General features: G+C 44.0%; 1 protein-coding gene across 7 annotated transcripts in view; it reads left to right on the top strand.

Annotated features, from left to right (window-relative positions):
• Positions 1-12170, top strand: part of PCED1B (PC-esterase domain containing 1B) — a 156859-nt gene extending 144689 nt beyond the window's left edge. For 5 of the 7 annotated variants that reach the window (XM_063593072.1, XM_063593073.1, XM_008951101.4 and 2 more), the window contains one exon: positions 10517-12170. In XM_063593072.1, coding sequence (XP_063449142.1) covers positions 10517-11872 — 1356 coding nt within the window. In that variant the 3' untranslated portion in view covers positions 11873-12170. Of the gene's footprint in view, positions 1-480 lie in introns of all 7 variants that reach the window. The other 2 variants (XM_063593074.1, XM_063593075.1) reach the window with 1 other exon arrangement.
• The last annotated feature ends 8331 nt before the right edge of the window (positions 12171-20501 follow it).

The following is a 20501-nucleotide window of genomic DNA, read 5'->3' as shown; positions in this document are numbered from 1 at the left end:
AAAAAGAATTACAAATTTCAGATTGTGGCCTGGTAGGGATGATACAAATACAAACTGAATATACCCACAGTGATTCCTGCCTCCACAAAGTAAACCTGTGATTACATGGAGCCCAGTTTGAAGATCTTTATTCTAGTTTCCGTTTTTCGCTTATCTCGCATGATTTTAGATGTGTTTAAAGACTACCTGGATAACCAACTTAGAAATACAGGCCATATGGCGTGGTTTCATGATGCAGGGGTTCACAAGGGAATCATGGTCGTTGTTGAGGGATGTGAGCCAAATGTGCAGTAACAGCTGTCACAGCCGTAGATAGATGCAGGGCTCTCTAAATTTTTACTGAATTAATTAATGGACTGCAGATCCGAGACCTACGTAGGAAGTGAGGTCAATGTAGGTAGGTGATTCGAATCAGTTAACAGTCTTTCCAGTGGTTATTTGGCAATTCTTTTTCTTTTTCTTTTTCTTTTTTTGACACAGAGTCTCACGCTGTCGCCCAGGCTGGAGTGCAGTGACACAATCTTGGCTCACTGCAACCTCCACCTCCCAGGTTCAAACGATTCTCCTGCCTCAGCCTCCCAAGTAGCTCGGATTACAGGCACGTGCCACCATGCCCAGCTGATTTTTGTATTTTTGGTACAGACAGGGTTTTGCCATGTTGGCCACGTTGGTCTCGAACTCCTGATCTCAAGTGATCCACCCGTCTCGGCCTCCCAAAGTGCTGGGATTACAGAATTAAGCCACTGCACCCAGCCTGGCAATTATTTTTCTATTGCATTATTTACCACAGCATAGCATCTCTCAGTACTTTTCTGTATTTTTTATTTGATCCTAAAGCCACTTTTAAAAATAGGCCTGCATTGCTTCTTCCACTTTGGTGTTGTATAGGTCATTGGATGTTAACTGACTTGCCTCAAATCAAAATATGAGTCTCTAGAGAATCCCCAGTCCACAAGTCATTAAGTTTTCCCAAAGAAAAGTTCGAATTGTTTGCTTTTCTTTTTTCTTTCAAAACTGTATATGGCATGTAATTTAATTTTTGGCAAGTTTAAATTCACTTAGAAAACTAAGCAAATGCTAAGACATAGATAAATTATACAGGTGAGCTCATTAAAAATAATTCTTTATCTGTACCATCCATTCCACTAAAATTTAAGAGAATCTTGGAAAGTTCAAACTATTGGTTAGATCCCCCAAAATGCGGTTATAAGGAAATGAACCATTTATATTCCCAGTACAATATTGTATTAAGACAGTCATATGCAAGAAACTTATAAATTAGTTACAAGTACTTCCCACAATGAATCAAAACATCCTAATTGTTAGTGACTATCTCTGTGGTTTAAAACTTCTCTACAGTATCTCTAAAGCAACTGGCTTATTTCAGTGTACCTCTTCTTGTAACTGAAGATCAAAAAGAAAAGAAAAAAATCAACATAATTATTACAAAACATTAATGAAAGATAAATGTTATGTGTTTGGGTTGTGATCATTGTAAAGCAATAGTCAATGAGTTGTAATTCATAGCTTATGAAGCTATTAAAAAATTAATTATCCCCAAACAGGGAAATATAAACAAGATGCTGGAAAGTAATTTATTGTGGCAGTAGACATTATTAATACATATATCTGTGACAGCTTTAGCCTAAGCCCAAAATTTACTTTGAAAACAGAGAAAAACATGGAACTATTTATAACTATGATTTTTAAAATTACCATGAAACTTTAAAAAAATTCTGTTTTAATTCGAAGTTGGAATCAGGTTGCAATGATTGTTCATAAACCTCCCTCCTCTGGCTTGATTCTTCCAACAGTCTCAGGTACTTCATTTACATACATCCGTTTTAGCAGCCAGCTCTTTAAGTGCCCATTTTCTTACCCCTCCTCTTGAGAGAAGAGATTGCCTCTCTTTTTGAGATGGAGTGAGTCTCGCTCTGTCGCCCAGCCTGGAGTGCATTGGTGCGATCTCGGCTCACTGCAACCTCCGCCTCCTGGGTTCAAGCAATTCTCCTGCCTCAGCCTCCTGAGTAGCTGGGATTACAGGCGCATGCCACCACACCCGGCTAATTTTTTATATTTTTGGCAGACACGGGGTTTCAACATGTTGGCCAGGCTGGTCTTGAACTCCTGATCTCAAGTTATCCGCCCGCCTTGGCCTCCTAAGGTGCTGAGATTACAGGCGTGAGCCACTGCACCTGGCCAAAATTGCCTTTTCATACCTAGTCCTTGCACCCAGTGCACTATTTGGCTCTCCATGATCTTTATTAAGTGAATGAGTGAATCGATAAAATAGCTACCAAAATGAATGTGTACTTATCAAATCTGCAGCAAAGAAAGATGCCTAGGCTAAAATGATCGCTGATCTGGCCATTTTCGAATCCTTTTTTTGTTTTATTTTTTATAAATAAAAAGAGCTCTGAAAATGGATGCTATCGACCTTTTTTTAAAATTAGAGAAGGTTTATGTCTCCAAATTATTCTTTTCTATTCACTCCCCTAAAAGAGTCATTTTGGTTTTGTTAAGTTTTATTTTTAATGCTTGGTCTCTTAGCTTAGGATTCTTTCCCAAAATGATAGTCTTGAGGGTGTCAGATTTCATTAATCCTGTTACAGTTACAGTGCTCCTCTTTATCAAGAACTTCATTTCCATTTCAGGTTTTTCTGTTTGTTTGTTTGTTTTGTTTTGTTTTTGTTTTTGTTTTTGAGGCAGAGTCTCGCTCTGTCACCCAGTCTGGAGTGCAGCAGCAAGATGGCAAGATCTCGACTCACTGCAATCTCCACCTCCCGGGTTCAAGCGATTCTCCCGCCTCAGCCTCATGAGTGGCTGGGATTACAGGCACCTGCCATGATGCCCACCTAATTTTTGTAGTCTTGTAGAGAGGGGGGCTTTCAGCATGTTGGCCAGATTGGTCTTGAACTCCTGACCCGAGGTGATCCACCCACCTCGGCCTCCCAAAGTGCTGGGCTTACAGGCGAGAGCCACCGCGCCTGGCCCCATTTCGGGTTCTAACTGGAATGCTTCTTCCCAGTCATTTTCCCCTCTCTTTCCTTCTCACAGTCATAGCTGCATGTTCCATTAGAGAAGAATAATAAGGCCAGGTACAGTGGTTCACGCCTGTAATCCCAGCACTTTGGGAGGGCAAGGTGAGTGGATCACTTGAGACCAGGAGTTCGAGACCAGCCTGGCCAACATGGTGAAACCCCGTCTCTACTAAAAATACAAAAATTAGCTGGGCATGGTGGCAAGTGCCTGTAATTGCAGGTATCTGGAGGCCAAGGCACGAGAATTGCTTGAACCCTGGAGGCAAAAGTTTCAGTGAGCTGAGATCTCGCCACTGCACTCCAGCCTGGGTGACAGAGCAAGACTCTGACTCAAAAAAAAAAGAAGACATTCTTAGGTAAACATTTTTGTCAGATATTGGCCCTGAGCTCTTGGAGCAACATTTGGGTGGGTTAAGTGAACTGGTTAGGATATAGGACCTCCAGAAGTCCTCAGACACTGTGAGGTTGTCAGTCTGCAGAACTGTGTTTTGGCTCTTCTTCTTTGTTTTTTCTTTTCCTTTTTTTTTTTTTTTTTTTTTTGAGACAAAGTCACACTCTGTTGCCCAGGCTGGAGTTCAGTGATGCGATCTCAGCTCGCTGCAACCTCCTCCTTTCTGGACTCAAGCAATTCTCGTGCCTCAGCCTCCTAAGTAGCTGGGATTACAGGCGTGTGCCACTACACCCAGCTAATTTTTAGTATTTCTTGTAGAGACAGGGTTTCACCAAGTTTCCCAGGCTGGTCCTGACCTCAGGTGATCTGCCCTTCTTGGCCTCCCAAAGTGTAGAGATTACAGGCATGATCCACCGTGCCCTGCCTGGGTTCTTCTGAATTCAAGGTCTTTATGTGTTTTTATGTCTCTTGCTTGAGATTAGGATATGGGATTATACTCATTCACCACCCATCCCCTCCCTTCATGACCACCTCTCCTGGGCAGAGGAGAGGGTTGCCTGACTATGAATAAGAAAAAGATAAGAGAAGATCCTTCTTCTATTAGAGATAGACTTTGGACTAAATCTTAGCTCTATCGCATCAATATCTTTCCCTATAAAATGGGAATAAGAGTTACCTCATAAAGGGCCAGGTGCAGTGGCTCACACTTGTAATCCCAGCACTTTGGGAGGCCAAGGCGGGCAGATCATCTGAGGTCAGGAGTTCAAGACCAGCCTGGCCAAAATGGTGAAACCCCGTCTCTACTAAAAAACTACAAAAATTAGCCGGGCATGGTGATGCAAGCCTGTAATCCCAGCTACTCAGGAGGCTGAGGCAGGAGAATCGCTTGAACCTGGGAGGCAGAGGTTGCAGTGAGCTGAGATTGCACCACTGCACTCCAGCCTGGGCAACCAGAGTGAAACTCCGTCTCAAAACAAAAAAGTTACCTCATGAAGAGGTAATGTTGGTAAAGCACCTGGGATCTAGTAGCTGTTCAATAAACTTAATTTTGTTTTAGCCAAAATATTTCACTTGCATCATCTAATTTGATCTTCATAGAACCCTGACAAACAAGCAGAACACATATTGTAATCTCTTCTTTATTGATGATTAACCTGGTATTTTGAAACTTCTTAAGTATGAGTTGAACATCCTTTATCCAAAATGCTTGGAATAAAAAGTGTTTCAGGCCGGGCACGGTGGCTTACACCTGTCATCCCAGCACTGTGGGAGGCTGAGGAGGGTGGATCACCTGAGGTCAGGAGTTCGAGACCAGCTGGCCAACATGGTGAAACCCCATCTCTACTAAAAATATAAAAAATTAGCTGGGCGTGGTGGTGCACGTCTGTAGTCCTAGCTACTCGGGAGGCCAAGACAGGAGAATCACTTGAACCCAAGAGGCAGAGTTTGCAGTGAACTGAGATTGCACCACTGTACTTCAGCCTGGGCACCAAGAGCGAAACTGCTTCTCAAAAAAAAAAAAAAAAAAAAAGATAAGAAAATAAAAAACACTCAAAAGTGTTTCGGATTTCAGATTTTTGGGTGATTTCAGAATATTTGCATGTACGTGGGGATGCCCATACGTAGGCTGGGATTGGGCCCAAGTGGAAACACAAAATTCATTTATGTTTCATATACAGCATATACACATAGCCTGAAGGTAATTTTATACAATACTTTAAATTTTGTGCATGAAACAAAGTTTGTGTGCATTGAACCATCAGAAAGCAAAGGTGTCACAATCTTAACCACTCATGTGGACTGTGGTTGTATGACATCACCATCATTTCTGAGTCAGCTTATATGTTTAGAGGCAACCAACAAGTAATCATTTTCTTTTTTTTTTTTTTTGAGATGGAGTCTCTCTCTGTCACCCAGGCTGGAGTGCAGTGGCGCGATCTTGGCTCATTGCAAGCTCCGCCTCCCGGGTTCCCGCCATTCTCCTGCCTCAGCCTCCCGAGTAGCTGGGACTACAGGCACCCGCCACCACACACGGCTAATATTTTTTTTTGTACTTTTAGTAGAGACGGGGTTTCACCGTGTTAGCCAGGATGGTCTCAATCTCCTGACCTCGTGATCTGCCCGCCTCAGCCTCCTAAAGTGCTGGGATTACAGGCGTGAGCCACTGCACCCAGCAAGTAATCATTTTCTTTTTTTTTTTTTTTTTTTGAGACGGAGTCTCTCTCTGTCCCCAGGCTGGAGTGCAGTGGCAGGATCTCGGCTCACTACAAGTTCCGCCTCCCAGGTTCACACCATTCTCCTGCTTCAGCCTCCCGAGTAGCTGGGACTACAGGCCCCAGCCACCACGCCCTGCTAATTTTTTGTACTTTTAGTAGAGACAGGGTTTCACAATGTTAGCCAGGATGGTCTCCATCTCCTGACTTCGTGATCCTCCCACCTTGGCCTCCCAAAGTGCTGGGATTACAGGCATGAGCCACCGCGACTGGCCAAAGTAATCATTTTCTTACACTTATTCACACGTAAGTACTTCATAGTAGAAAATATGACACACTTTTCCCTTTTTTTTGACACACAGCCTCACTCTGTTGCCCAGGCTGGAGTGCAGTGGTGCGATCTCAGCTCACTGCAACCTCCGCCTCCCAGGTTCAGGGGATCTCCTGCCTCAGCCTCCGAGTAGCTGGGATTACAGGCATGTGCCACCATGCCTGGCTAATTTTTGTATTTTTCGTAGAGACAGGATTTCACCATGTTGGCCAGGCTGGTCTTGAACTCCTGATCTCAAGTGATCCACCCACCTCGGCCTCTCAAAGTGCTGCGATTACAGGCGTGAGCCTCCTCGCCTGGCCAACATACCATTAATATAGTGAAAAAGTAATGTGTTCAGTGTAACTTGGAGCATCATGTTGGCTCTCAAAAAGTTTTGGGTTTGGAAGAATTTTGGAATTTTGAATTAGGGATGCTCAACTTTTAATAATAATAACTAATTTAGCAGCACTTCCTACTTGTTAAGCATTATTACAAACAGTTTACGTTTAATCCTCACATCAGATATATGAAGTGTACTAATAGGTCCATTTTACAGATCTGGAAAATTAAGTCATAGAAAGACTAAATAACTTGCCCAAGTTCAAAATGCTAGCAAATAGAAGAGTTAGGATTCAAACCCAGGTAGTATGATTCCAAACGCAATGCTCTTTGCTAATACTCTGTAGAGGGGCCTATGGATAGCCTCTGCCCATCTTAGTTCTTAAGTGGGATCTTCGGGTGGGCTTGGAACCAAATTAATGCAAGACAGATTAACAGATTAACATTTTTTTACATGTACATGGGGACCCTCATAAGAGAGTGAAGACCCCAAGAAATGGCCAAAGCAGAAAGCTTTTATACCTTTTAGACAAAGAACTACACATTTTGTGAAGAAATGAGAGGACAAAGGGGTATAAGCTGGGGGTAGTAAATTCCAGGGGAGTCGCTAGGAGATAATTGGAGAGGGTGTAAAGCTAGTGGAGGATAAGGGTTTTTTCAGTAAGTTTATTTATACAGCTCCATTGCAGCATCACTTCTTAAGTCACTGGAAACAAGGGTTATCTTCTCGTGTTGGTGCAGAGAAGGCCGCTTTTTCACAGGAATTTTTATGGCTTGATAAGAAAGGGCAGATCTGGAGGCCCTTTCTGCCACCGCTGCCTCACAAGCATCTTCGCTCAAAAATATCTGTATCAGAGAGGCATATTTTGGACTTGAACTTATATCTTTCCAAGTCTAGGGCACTTCACTCCCAGAGAAAGAATGCATTAGAGCATTCCAGAAGTAACACTGTAGCAGAGACAGCACTAAATTATTAGATCTGCCAGCTTCCGGGACAGGACTGTATTAACAGGGGAAGGTGTATTAGGGCACAGATTACGGCCAGAGTGCTGGCCCAGAGAAGGCACATCGAGCTGGGGCAGCATGGGAGCCCTGAAAACACAATAGGAAAGGGTTTCCGTCTTCACATTTTGCACTTTGGAGACTTGAGTCTAGAGTGGGAAGGAATACTATTCCCAAAGACCCCTAGACTTTCACAGTTTATGGCCCTTACCACTTTCTACATGATAGTACAATTATCAACTAGTATTTCTAATCGCTTTTAGAGCGCAAGACCATATTTTACTTATTTTTATACTCCCTATGTGGAGCATATAGTAGGCACTTATTAAGTGTGAGTCGGAGGAATAAATGAATCTAAACAAATGAACATGCTTGAGTCCCAAAGGGATTTGGAGTTTGCTTCAGTTTTGTTTTGTTTTTCTTTGTTTCAAACTCCTGGTCTCAAGCAGTCCTCCTGCCTCAGTCTTCCAAAGTGCTGGGATTACAAACATAAGCCACTGCACCCAGCCAAAACTTTTATTCTGATAGCAAAAATATTTTAAAGAAAATTCTTTGTGGGGAAGATGTCAATATTTTCAACTGTTCTCTTATGAAACTTAATATTCTACCTGTTTTAATATTTTCATTTTTGTATTTATACCCATTTAAAACTACAAATAGGATATATAGCTTTTAAAACTTGAATGTGTAATTTAATAATAGCTATCCACCCACACCTATTAAAATGTTCCTACATCTATTAAAATGTTTACTAATGCATAAAATCTTACAAATTTCAAGCCGCACCGGATTTTCAAGGCTTTTGTGTAAGTAGATGAAGTGGATGCCATGTTCCTCCCATTTGCAATCTGTTAGCAGTATTTTAGTGTTTCTACTATTTAGTCATCTGTGGATATGAGTTGTAAATGGCAACTTGAAATAATCCGAAGTTTTGAAGATGAGTTTCACAGTTTTTAACATTGCATCCAATGTGTTGGAGAGAAAAAACTTTTTCTCTACTCTTTTAGCAGCAGTACCTGGGGGCGTATAGATTAAACTAACAAAAGACAGATTAACAGGAGAAAAAGCACATACTTTTATTTATTTATGGTATGTGTGTGTTGCCAAGATACAGACCTAGAAATTTTATTTATTTATTTATTTATTTAATTTATTTAGAGATAGGGTCTCACTTTGTGGCCCAGGTGGGAGTGAAGTAGCTGGAACACTGCTTACTGCAGCCTCAACCTCCTGAGCCCAAGCCATCCTCCCGCCTCAGTCGTGCGCCACCATGCCCAGTTAATTTTTGTATAAAGATGGGGTTTTGCCATGTTGCCCAGGCTGGTCTCGAACTCCTGAGCTCAAGTGATCCCTTCCACCTTGGCCTTCCAAAGTGCTGGGTTTGCAGGCGTGAGCTGCCGCGCCCACCACAATTTTTGGCACGATCTTGGCTCACTGCAAGCTCCGCCTCCTGGGCTCATGCCATTCTCCTGCCTCAGTCTGTTCAGGTGCCCGCCACCACGCCCGGCTAATTTTTTGTATTTTTAGTAGAGATGGGGTTTCACCGTGTTAGCCAGGAAGGTCTCGATCTGACCTCGTGATCCGCCCGCCTTGGCCTCCCAAAGTGCTGGGATTACAGGCGTGAGCCGCCACAATTTTTAAATTAATATTTGCAGGCAGGGAGTGCACCGGAAAACAGTGAAACTCAAGGGGCTTTGGGCTTTAAGGGATGATGAATTGTGGGGAAGTGACTGGGAAATAAATGGGGGGAGCTCATGGAAGATAAGGGCTATTGTAGTAAGGTCTATTTATGAAAAATCATCTTGGTGTCCATTCCCTGTCTTTGGTGAAAAGGATGATAACCTGTCTGATTGATAAGAGTTGCTCCTCTTTCCCTGGTTGGGGGAAGGGTGTTTACCTTCCTGAAAGGGAAATATATGCCCTGATTCTAGGGCAGATAAGAGGAGGGCAGATAACTCTTCTTGCATCTGTCGATTTTCAGTTGCTTTCTGCTCAAAATAATCCTCATGTTAAAGTGCACATTTTGGGGTGGCATATTCCGGTTCTCTTCAAATGTAAAGCAAAGAATATTACAGCTGAAATGTATTCAAATTATTTCCAGTTTTATCTTGATTTTTTTCAGTCCTATTGATGAGAAACAGCTACTTCCTTGTAAAAGAAATCTGTTTTTAGGGTTTTTTGTTTTGTTTTGTTTTTTGTTTTTGTTTGTTTTCTGAGACGGAGTTTCTCTCTTGCCCAGGCTAAAGTGCAATGGCGCGATCTCAGCTCACTGGCAACCTTTGCCTCCTGGGTTCAAGCAATTCTCCTGCCTCAGCCTCCCAAGTAGCTGGGATTACAGGCATGCGCCACCACGCCCGGCTAATTTTGAATTTTTAGTAGAGACGGGGTTTCTCCGTGTTGGTCAGGCTGGTCTCGGACTCCCGACCTCAGGTGATCCACCCTCCTCGGCCTCCCAAAGTGCTGGGATTACAGGCGTAATCCCACCGCACCCGGCCTGTTTTTATGCTCTTGAGCTAGCACAGGTACTCTTTCTTTGTGTTACCTGTTGCATTTCATTTAATTCTTTTAAAGTTATAACAAGCGATATAAGACTGTAAAGAATATTTACAAAAATAAAAGGGGAGGGAAGTCAACCATAATCCTATTCTATGAAGATATGTTTTTACATATTTCCTTTCAATGTTATCTATGCATATCTCTTTTATATAGTTTAAGTGATGGGGCATTCAGTATGGGATGTAACTTATTCCACTTAACATTACATCACAAACATTCTCCATGTCCTTGCTTACTTGGGGTCCTCATTATCTAACAGTGGCATAGCGCTAACTATCTCCACTTAGGCTTCTGGGCTGCCTCCAGGCTCTTGGCTAGGCATTCTGCTAGCATTCTCATCGCTAGGGAGGGTGGATCATACTTGGCTCCTCCCCACCAGGTGGAACCTGAGCCTCCAACAGCAGCCTCAGGTCATTCAGAGGTCAAGCCCCAGGCCTGAACTGCCACTAGACAAAGAAGGCTTTTGGCTCCCTTCCTGCCCTCTCGCCAATCTCCCAGGTCCGGGCTTGGTGGAGCCTGTTATGCGGGCACTCCAGGTCCACTCCCTCAGGCCAGAGGCCACAGCGCTATCCCCTTCCCCATGGTCTCCCTACCCCCAACCTGCACTGGGCGCTCCGCCCAGAGGTGAGTCCCTCCCAGCCGTTCTCTCCTTCTGTCCTAGCCGTCCGCAGAGCCATCCCGTGCAAAGGAAGGAGATAGGCTGTGCGCCCTGGGCGTCATGATCCTTCTGCGGGCCTCCGAAGTGCGGCAGCTGCTTCACAATAAGTTCGTGGTCATCCTGGGGGACTCTGTGCATAGGGCAGTATACAAGGACCTGGTGCTTCTGCTGCAGAAGGACCGCCTGCTCACTCCCGGGCAGCTTAGAGCAAGGGGGGAGCTGAACTTCGAACAAGATGAGCTGGTGGACGGAGGCCAGCGGGGCCACATGCACAACGGCCTTAACTACCGTGAGGTCCGCGAGTTCCGCTCCGACCACCATCTGGTGCGTTTTTACTTCCTCACCCGCGTGTACTCCGATTACCTCCAGACCATCTTGAAAGAGCTGCAGTCGGGCGAGCACGCCCCCGACCTGGTCATCATGAATTCCTGCCTCTGGGACATCTCCAGGTATGGTCCGAACTCCTGGAGAAGCTACCTGGAGAACCTGGAGAACCTGTTCCAGTGCCTGGGCCAGGTGCTGCCCGAGTCTTGCCTCCTGGTGTGGAACACGGCCATGCCTGTGGGCGAGGAAGTCACCGGGGGTTTTCTTCCGCCCAAGCTCCGGCGGCAGAAGGCCACCTTCCTGAAAAACGAAGTGGTCAAAGCCAACTTCCACAGCGCCACCGAGGCACGTAAACATAACTTCGATGTACTGGACTTGCATTTCCACTTCCGCCACGCGAGGGAGAACCTGCACTGGGACGGGGTGCACTGGAATGGACGTGTGCACCGCTGCCTCTCCCAGCTGCTGCTGGCCCACGTGGCCGACGCCTGGGGTGTGGAGCTGCCCCACCGCCACCCCGTGGGCGAGTGGATCAAGAAGAAAAAACCTGGCCCGAGAGTCGAAGGGCCGCCCCAGGCCAACAGAAATCACCCGGCCTTACCTCTGTCTCCACCCTTACCTTCCCCCACATACCGCCCCCTGCTTGGGTTCCCACCCCAGCGCTTGCCGCTGCTCCCGCTCCTGTCCCCACAGCCTCCTCCTCCCATTCTCCATCACCAGGGAATACCCCGGTTCCCACAGGGTCCCCCAGATGCCTGTTTTTCCTCAGACCATACTTTCCAGTCGGATCAATTCTATTGCCATTCAGATATCCCCTCATCAGCCCATGCAGGTTTCTTCTTCGAAGACAACTTTATGGTTGGTCCTCAGCTGCCTATGCCCTTCTTCCCCACACCCCGTTATCAGCGGCCTGCCCCAGTGGTACATAGGGGTTTTGGTAGGTATCGTCCCCGTGGCCCCTATGCGCCCTGGGGACAGCGGCCTCGACCTTCAAAGAGAAGGGCCCCAGCCAATCCTGAGCCAAGGCCTCAATAGACGGACCTAGGCCTTATTTCCTCTTTATGAACATGGATTGGACAGATCTGACACTTCCTTTCCATTGCTTGGCCTGAACAGACTGACCTTGTTAACTTAAGCCTGGAGTCCATGCCTCGTCTTCCTTTTGTTCATTGCTGTTACCAAGAAAGCCAAGGAAGAGCAGCCTGACTCATTCTTCTTGGCTGCAGCCTCTTCCCCACTTCCTGGGAGTGACCCAGCATTATTCCTGCCTCCTCACTCCTATTCTCTTTGCCTTTGTGTAAAAATAAAATGGAAATAAACAAGTTGCACAGAAGTAGTTGTGGGTTTTGCATGTGTCTATATTTAATGGATGCCTCTCCATTAAATAATTAGTTCTTAATATGGTTTGTCTCTGTGTCCCCACCCAAATCTCATCTTGAATTGTAATAATCCCCATGTGTCAAAGGCGGGACCATGTGCAGGTAATTGAATCATGGGGGTAGTTTCCCCTATGCTGTTCTCATGATAATGAGTGAGTCTCACAAGATCTGATGGTTTTTGTTTGTTTGTGTTTTTTTTTTTTTTGAGGCGGAGTTTTGCTCTTGTTGCTCTGGCTGGAGTGCAATGGCATGATCTCGGATCACTGCAACCTCCTCCTCGCAGGTTCAAGCGATTCCCCTGCCTCAGCCTCCCGAGTAGCTGGGATTACAGGCATGCACCACCACGCCTGGCTAATTTTGTATTTTTAGTAGAGACGAGGTTTCTCCATGTTGGTCAGGCTGGTCTTGAACTCCCGACCTCAGGCGTCCGCCCGCCTCGGCCTCCCAAAGTGCTGGGATTACAGGCATGAGCCACCGTGCCTGGCCGCCACTTCTCTGTTTTTAAGAATGTTAACATAACTAAGACTGTTTAAATGCTAGGCTCATTGTAACACTCAGCTAGTGAAATGTTAATACTTAGATAAAATAGTCAAAATCAGATGTGATTAAAATTGTTCAAATAATAGGATTTTTCATTGAATTGATTTGACTGGTTTGTAGCTCCCCAATACCACCATCCCTAAATTTGACAAGAATTAGGACATGTTGTCTTGCAAAAATGAAGTTCATGAAGTCACAAGAAATTGGTGAAATTATGTATATCTACAGAAGGAATACATTAGCAGCTTTTAATCCACTAAAAAAACAAGATTCTTGGAGAATGGGACCTTTATCTTATCTCTGTGTCTCAAATCTTAGCACAACGCCTGGCACTTAATAAATACTGAATAGCATTTCTGGATGAATCAACGAGTGAATGAAGAGATGGCTTATAAATAAATATTTCTGATGAGACTACAATCCAAATCTTTAGAGATACCATAAATCAACATTTAATCTTTGTAACACATCTGAAGGAATATTCTTGAAATAGCGTGATGATGGTCTTTAAGGATTCTAGAAAGGGAGTGATGAGTCAGAATTTGCCAGAATGTCCCAGCATAGTCAGGAGAAAGAGAACCTCTCTGGTCGATGTACATGTTCTAATCCCATGGAGATTAGGGCACCAGACTATGAGATTTGGTAACATTTGCTATCAAGATGAACCAGCTGCCTTCATTCTGGCTTTATATTTCCCAATCAACACCGAACAGTGTTAAGCTGCTGATCTGAGTAAGCTGACACATGTAGTGTTTCTATTTCCATGAACAAGGCAATAAATTGGTGTTCTGATTTATAACTCTCTCCTGTGAGTTAGGTCAGTGTGTATGAATCCTTAATCTGATCATGCCTGATGAACCAAGGAGAATGAGTTCTTAGATATACAGTGCTGAGGATCAGATGCTGAATCAATGGTGAATCCACAATATTATGGATGAAATTGCATCAGCTACTCAACAGTTCTGTTTCTCTCAGATGGGTAGGAGTGCAGGGAGACTCGGGCAGGGGAAATCTTTTCCTTCACAGTTATATTAATTTCCTGTGGCTGCTGTAAAAAAACACCACAAACTTGGTGACTTAAAATAACACACATTTATCTCCTAATTCTGGAAGTCAGAAGTCTGAAATCCATCACTCCAAAATAAAACCTTTACTTTGTCTAACTGTCTAACATGATCAGGCTTCTACCTGCCCTGGCAATGTCATCTTCTGGAACTCTCTTTATTGCTCTTTATTCTTTCAACCACACAGGACTTCTTTCTGTTGATACAGCACAACAAGCTCTTTTATAACTTGGGCCTTTGCACTTGCTATTTCCTTTACCGCATTGTTCTATATCCCGTACTTCCTAGGTCTTTTAATTCCTAACTCATCCTTCCATTCTCACCTTGCAAGTTCCCTCCTAAGAGGCCTTTCAGGACCATTTCATCTGAAAGTACTGTGATGATCTGTCATAGCACTCTTTATTTTCTTTGTATGGCTTACCTCACTCTGCAATGGCTTCAGTAGTTGCTTGTTAGCCTCCCTACTAGAATGAAAGTTCCATGAGTCTTGTTTACTCTGGACTTCCCAAGGCCTACTAGCACAGTGCCTGATAAAGAGGTTTTCAAGTATTTATGCTTTAGTTAAATGTTCAAGCACATAATTCACTCACATTCAGTACTCAACTAAGAATGCAGTTTGTATTACGATTGAGCAACATCAGCCCAAACAGCTATTGTGAAAAAATAAAAATTGAGCAGCATTTGATTACTTAGAAAATGTCTGCAGAACATTCCCATAACTTTACCTAAATTATGCTGGGTGGCTTGCCCTCTTCCTCTCACCCCACCCCTCCACCCACTGGGAGTAAGACTCAGCACATTCAGTGAATGCTTGCCTTTAATTTCATACATATCCTGGCCTTTATCTTCCAGCCTAGGGCTTTCTTCTTTGCCCATATTTGCTATTTTCACCTTGCTCCTTAAATGAGGAGACCTAGCAGTGCAATCAAGCTATTGTCTGGTAAAAAGAACCAAAACTATTCAGCATTTGTGAGAGAAATTATTGCTCCACTGTTGAGGTTTAGAATGCAGGATTCATTTGGCCTATTTTCCATCCTCAAGAAACGACAGCACTCACAGATTTACATACTTGATTCTTGTCTTAAATTTCCTGGAAAAGTAAAATTAATGATTACATTGACATCATCGAAGCAGCATGTTTCTCACAAGATTTTATACTAATATACCAAAGGCCAGATTTTAAAGCTGTAGCAATATTTTTCCATATGTGCAAAGAAAGCAAGGTCCAGCATTTGAAAACAAACCAAACCTTCCCTCCCAGAGTAGGACTAACAACAGCCCTTCACGGTCAGCCACAGAGCTCTTGCTCTTGCTGCCAGGAGGCAACATTTACGGTTAAATCTGGAGTTGTACAAAGCGGCCGCCCGTCTCTTCGACAATTTTATGTTCACGACTTCTGCAAAGGTAAGTTGTTTCAAAAACTTAAATCGTTAAGATGCATGTGAAGCCGGGCGCGGTGGCTCATGCCTGTGATCCCAGCACTTTGGGAGGCCAAGGCGGGCAGATCACGAGGTCAGGAGATCGAGACCATCCTGGCTAACACGGTGAAACCCCGTCTCTACTAAAAATACAAAAAATTAGCTGGGCGTGGTGGCGGGCGCCTGTAGTCCCAGCTACTCGGGAGGCTGAGGCGGGAGAACGGCGTGAACCCGGGAGGCGGAGCTTGCAGTGAGCCGGGATCGCGCCACTGTACTCCAGCTTGGGCGACAGAGCGAGACTCCGTCTCAAAAAAAAAAAAAAAGATGCATGCGAGAGAAAGAAATTGCTGCTGTTTTAAACTATTGTATGTTTGTTTCCATAAACTCCAGGAATAATATTCTCGTTCTCATAACTCAAGAAAGAGCTCTATCATGGCATGCTTAATTTTATAGATATACAGACAGTCTCTGACTTACAAAGTTTCAGTGTACGATTCTTCAACTTTACGATGGTGGGAAGGCAATATGCATTCATTAAAAAGTGGTCTAAAGGGCGAGTGTGGTGGCTCACGTCTGTAATCCCAGCACCTTGGCAGGCTTCAGCCCAGGTTTGAGACCAGCTTAGTCAACACAGTGACACCCCCATCTCTATATAAAAAATTTTTTTAAATTAGCCAGGCGTGGTGGCAAGTGCCTGTAGTCCCAGCTACTCAGGAGGCTGAGGTAGGAGCTGAGGCTTGAGCCCAGGAGTTCAAGACTGCAGTGAGCTATGATCATACCACTGCACTCCAGCCTGGGCAACAGAGTGAGACCCTCTCTGAAAAAACAAAACAAAACAAAACAGTCCAATAATCTCTCTCAATGCTGAGCAGCACAGCCGCAGCAGCTCCTGGTCAGCCATGCCATCACGAAGGCAACAACTGATAGATATTCTACAGCGTCCTGTATTGCCAGATGATTTTGCCCAATTGGAGGCTAATACAAGTGTTCTGAGCACATTTAAGGTAGGGTAGACTAAGCTATGATGTTCAGAAGTTTAGGGGAATTAAGTGCATTTTTGATTTACAATATTTTCAGCTTATGATGGGTCATAACCTCTTTGTAAGTTGAGGAGCATCTGTAGTTTTTATCGGAAGACTTAACCCCTTTGTAAGTTAAGGAGCATCTGTAGTTTCTGTCACAAGACTTTACCCATTTAACTTTAAAGAAACGTTTCCTAAAACATGTCCCTTTGACCCATAGGTTTTACTCCATATGCATTCTATAGGCAAGGATGTTTGTAAAAGGATGTTTGTAAAATTGCTTCATGCGGAAATTCACAATGACCTTTAATAGATTAGAGGCTCTGAGAAGTTCTGCATGAAATAAACTTGACTAAGTGTGTTTAACTTAGTATTCCCAAGATGTGTTTAACCCAGAACCATTTTCATAAGTAGCATCTTTTATTTATTTATTATTTTTAGAGATAAGATCTCACTTTGTCGCCAGGCTAGAGTGCAGTGGCATGATCATAGCTAACTGCAGCCACCAACTCCTAGCTCAAGTGATCCTTCTGCCTTAGCCTCCCAAGTAACTGGGACTATAGGCACATGCCACCACTCCCAGCTATTTTTTTGTTTATTTTAATTTTTCTTTTTCTTTTTTTTGAGACAGAGTCTTGCTCTGTCACCCAGGCTGGAGTGCAGTGGTGCGATCTCGACTCTGCTATCTTCGCCTCCCGGGTTCAAGCGATTCTCCTTCCTCAGCCTCCGGAGTAGCTGGGATTACAGGCGCCCGCCACCAGGCCTGGCTAATTTTTGTATTTTTAGTTGAGACAGGGTTTCACCATGTTGGTCAGGCTTGTCTCAATCTACTGACCTCGTGATCCACCCACCTCAGCCTCCCAAAGTGCTGGGATTACAGGCGTGAGCCACTGCGCCCGGCTTGTTTTAATTTTTCTAGAAATGGGGTCTCATTATGTTACCCAAGCTGGTCTTGAACTCCTGGCCTTAAGTGATCTTCCCTTCTTGGCCTCCCAAAGTGCTGGGATTATGGGTATGAGCCACCGTGCCCAGCCTTAGCATCTTGTTAAAAACATATTTTGGGAAATAATATTCTAGAGAATGCCAAATAAAATGGTAAGGGTAAGTGAAGAGAAAAGAAGGTTTGTGAGTGATATTTTATATACGAAGCCCTTTTGTGATGTAGCATTGTAATAAGCAGTGCCCAAACAAGAGCTAATATTTGTTAGGTAAGCTTGGGACAAGTGTGGGAACGGCTGGTTAGCTGAAGTAAGATAAACTGGACCAAAAATGATTGCCCTCTTCTTCCTCTAAAATGGGAGACTGAGACAGCCAACCTTAATAATAAGCTCTGGGCCACGACCAGTCCAGCCTGTGGAGTATGATGTGCAGCAGAAGTGTTCCAGCCCAGGTATTCAATGCTTGGCACAGGGTCACAGAATATCCCAAGACATATCCCAGTGGAACGTGGTAATTGGGAAGCAGAGAATAAACAGTATTCTGAAGCTGAGCAGAGAGTCATTCAACAGCAGCTCACTCTATCAACACTTAACAATGTTGTTAGGAGCAGACTCCAGTCCCTAGGAAAGGGCCTATCTTAGAAGAATGAGAGCACCAGCAGGAGCTCCTGTAGATGAGCTGGACGTCCTTGGAAGAAAAGACATAACCAGCCCATGTGACCTGACAAGTCTCGTCTAGGCTCTGGGCAGGTACCCTCTTTGGCCCTGTAATCATGATACCTCTTTGACTAGACTGTTTCCTGGCTTCTTGAGCTGGGCTTGTCTTTACTTCCTACTCCCATGTCTACATAGCATGGGCTAATTTTTCACAAGTAGTCTTGTATTTCCTCCTGATAGTGATGTCTCACCACCAGCTTGATCCTTTCCCTACCATCCACTCTTCCCTACCTGCACCAGCCCTAAGGCAGTGGCTCTCAAACTATTTACTGTGCATCAGAATCTCCGGGTGGACTTGTTAGGACACTGTTGCTGTCCCCCAACCACCTGTCTTCCCAAGTTTCTGACTCAGTCTAGAGTAGAGCCCTAGAAGTTGCATTTCCAGTAAGTTCTCAGATGAGGAGGACCACACTTTGAAAACCACCACTTTTTTTATTCTTCCAAAGAAACAAAACATAGAATCATATAGCTATAACCTAGATTTAACCATTGTTAATGTTTTGCCAGTTCATCTTTTTTCTGAAGTATTTTAAAGTAAATTAGTTCATATTTCATCTATAAATATTTCATATGTTGGAAATGAGGACATTTTCCCACATAACTGCAGGATTAGTATCATATCTAACAAAATTGACATAAGTTGCTGTTATTATCTGATACTCAGTCCCAGAAATGTTTTCTGCATCTATTCAAACTGGGATCCACTAAAGAATCACTCATTGCATTGACTTTTATGTCTCTCAAATCTCTTTTAAGCTAAATAGAACCCAACACACAGTGTCTTTTTTCTTTTTTCTAAGACATTAACTTGTTGAAAAGACTTATCCTGTAGAATATTCCACTTTCTGGGTTTGTCTAATGATTTCTTCATGGTGCTATTTAAACTTTACTTTATCCTCTGTATTTCTTTTTTTTTGAAATGGAGTCTCACTCTGTTGCCCAGGTTGGAATGCAGTGGTGCGATCTTGGCTCCCTGCAACCTCTGCCCCCTGGGTTCAAGCAATTCTCTGCCTCAGCCTCCCAAGTAGCTGGGATTATAGGTGCCTGCCACCATACCTGGCTAATTTTTGTATTTTTAGTAGAGAAGGGGTTTCGCCATCTTGGCCAGGCTAATCTTGAACTCCTGACCTTGTGATCCATCTGCCTCAGCCTCCCAAAGTGCTGGGATTACAGGAGTGAGCCACGGCGTCTGGCCTATCCCCTGTATTTCTTATAAAGTGAATGTTAGATCTTAAGTCTTGATTAGATTCAAGTGAAACATTTTTGCTAGGTTATTTCATAGGCAAGACAGTGTACTTCATATTGCACCACAACCAGAGACACATGAACGGTTTTCCCAGAATTAGATGCTAAGATTGATCACCAAGTAAAAAGGAAAACAGCCAGAAGCCTCTACTTAAAAGTTTTGTTTGTCCAATTACAACTTGTGGGGTGTGCCCAGCAAGCATCTTGTGGGGTGATACACTGGTACCATATACATATTTCAATTCTTCATCAATCTTTAAAAAAAAAAAAAAAAAGTAGAGACGGGGTCTTGCCATGTTGCCCAGGCTAGTCTTAAATACCTGGGCTCAAGTGATCCTCCCGTCTCAACCTCCCGAGTAACTGGAATTGTAGGCACGAGCTAACATGCCTGTCTTCCTAATCTTTCACGTAACTGTTTTAGCACCCATTGATCATTCTTGTTTGAAACAATGACTTCATTAGGGGTGGGAAAATGGTCATTTTTCTCATTTTACCATTCCTTATACATTTCTTAGCTGGCATTCTCTTGTAAACAGATTTTTGGCCTGGCGCGGTGGCTCACGCCTGTAATCCCAGCATTTTGGGAGGCCAAGGCAGTCAGATAACCTGAGGCCAGGAGTTCAAGTCCAGTCTGGCTGACATGGCGAAACCCTATCTCTACTAAACATACAAATATTAGCCGGGCATGATTATGGGCGCCTATAATCCCAGCTACTCAGGGGGCTGAGGCACAAGAATCCCTTGAACCCAGGAGGCGGAGGTTGCAGTGAGCGGAGATCGCGCCATTGCACTGCAGGCTGGGAAGCAGAGTGAGACTCTATCTTGAAAGAAAAAAAGAGAGAGAGAGAGATTCTTTTTGTCTTCAACTGGGGCTATTTGTTTACCCCAAGATACACTTCTTACAGAAAGCCTGGCTACCATGAAGTATGACAGTGGGTATAACAGGACTCTACCCTCAGACTGCCCCTCCCAGTTAGTTGGGGCTCTACTGACTATGACCCAGGCATGGGAAAAAGACATGACACTCATCTGAAATGAGGTTTTATTTAGAAGCCGGTCTTTGAAATAACCCAAGAGCCCGAGTATCAGCATGGGGAAATAAGCTCATAGCTGGACAGATAGCAACGATATAGATCCGGTGGAGATGAATCTGCAGATAGAGGATAATTGGTCTTGGCTTCAAGGATGGAAAGAAGCCAAAGATTGGGAATTAGGTATGGCATTTGAAGGAGTTAAGGACTATCCACTCCAGACATATGCCAATTTGATACTTGATTATTTCAAGCTACAAGCACCTGAAAAACTGTAATTGCAGAAAGAGTTATCTGACCTGTCCTTTCC

This window comes from Pan paniscus, chromosome 10 (assembly GCF_029289425.2).
Source record: "Pan paniscus chromosome 10, NHGRI_mPanPan1-v2.0_pri, whole genome shotgun sequence".
NCBI classification, from domain to species: Eukaryota; Metazoa; Chordata; class Mammalia; order Primates; family Hominidae; genus Pan; species Pan paniscus.
The sequence above is the reverse complement of the archived record's forward strand: the minus strand, read 5'-3'. Positions and strand labels throughout refer to the sequence as shown.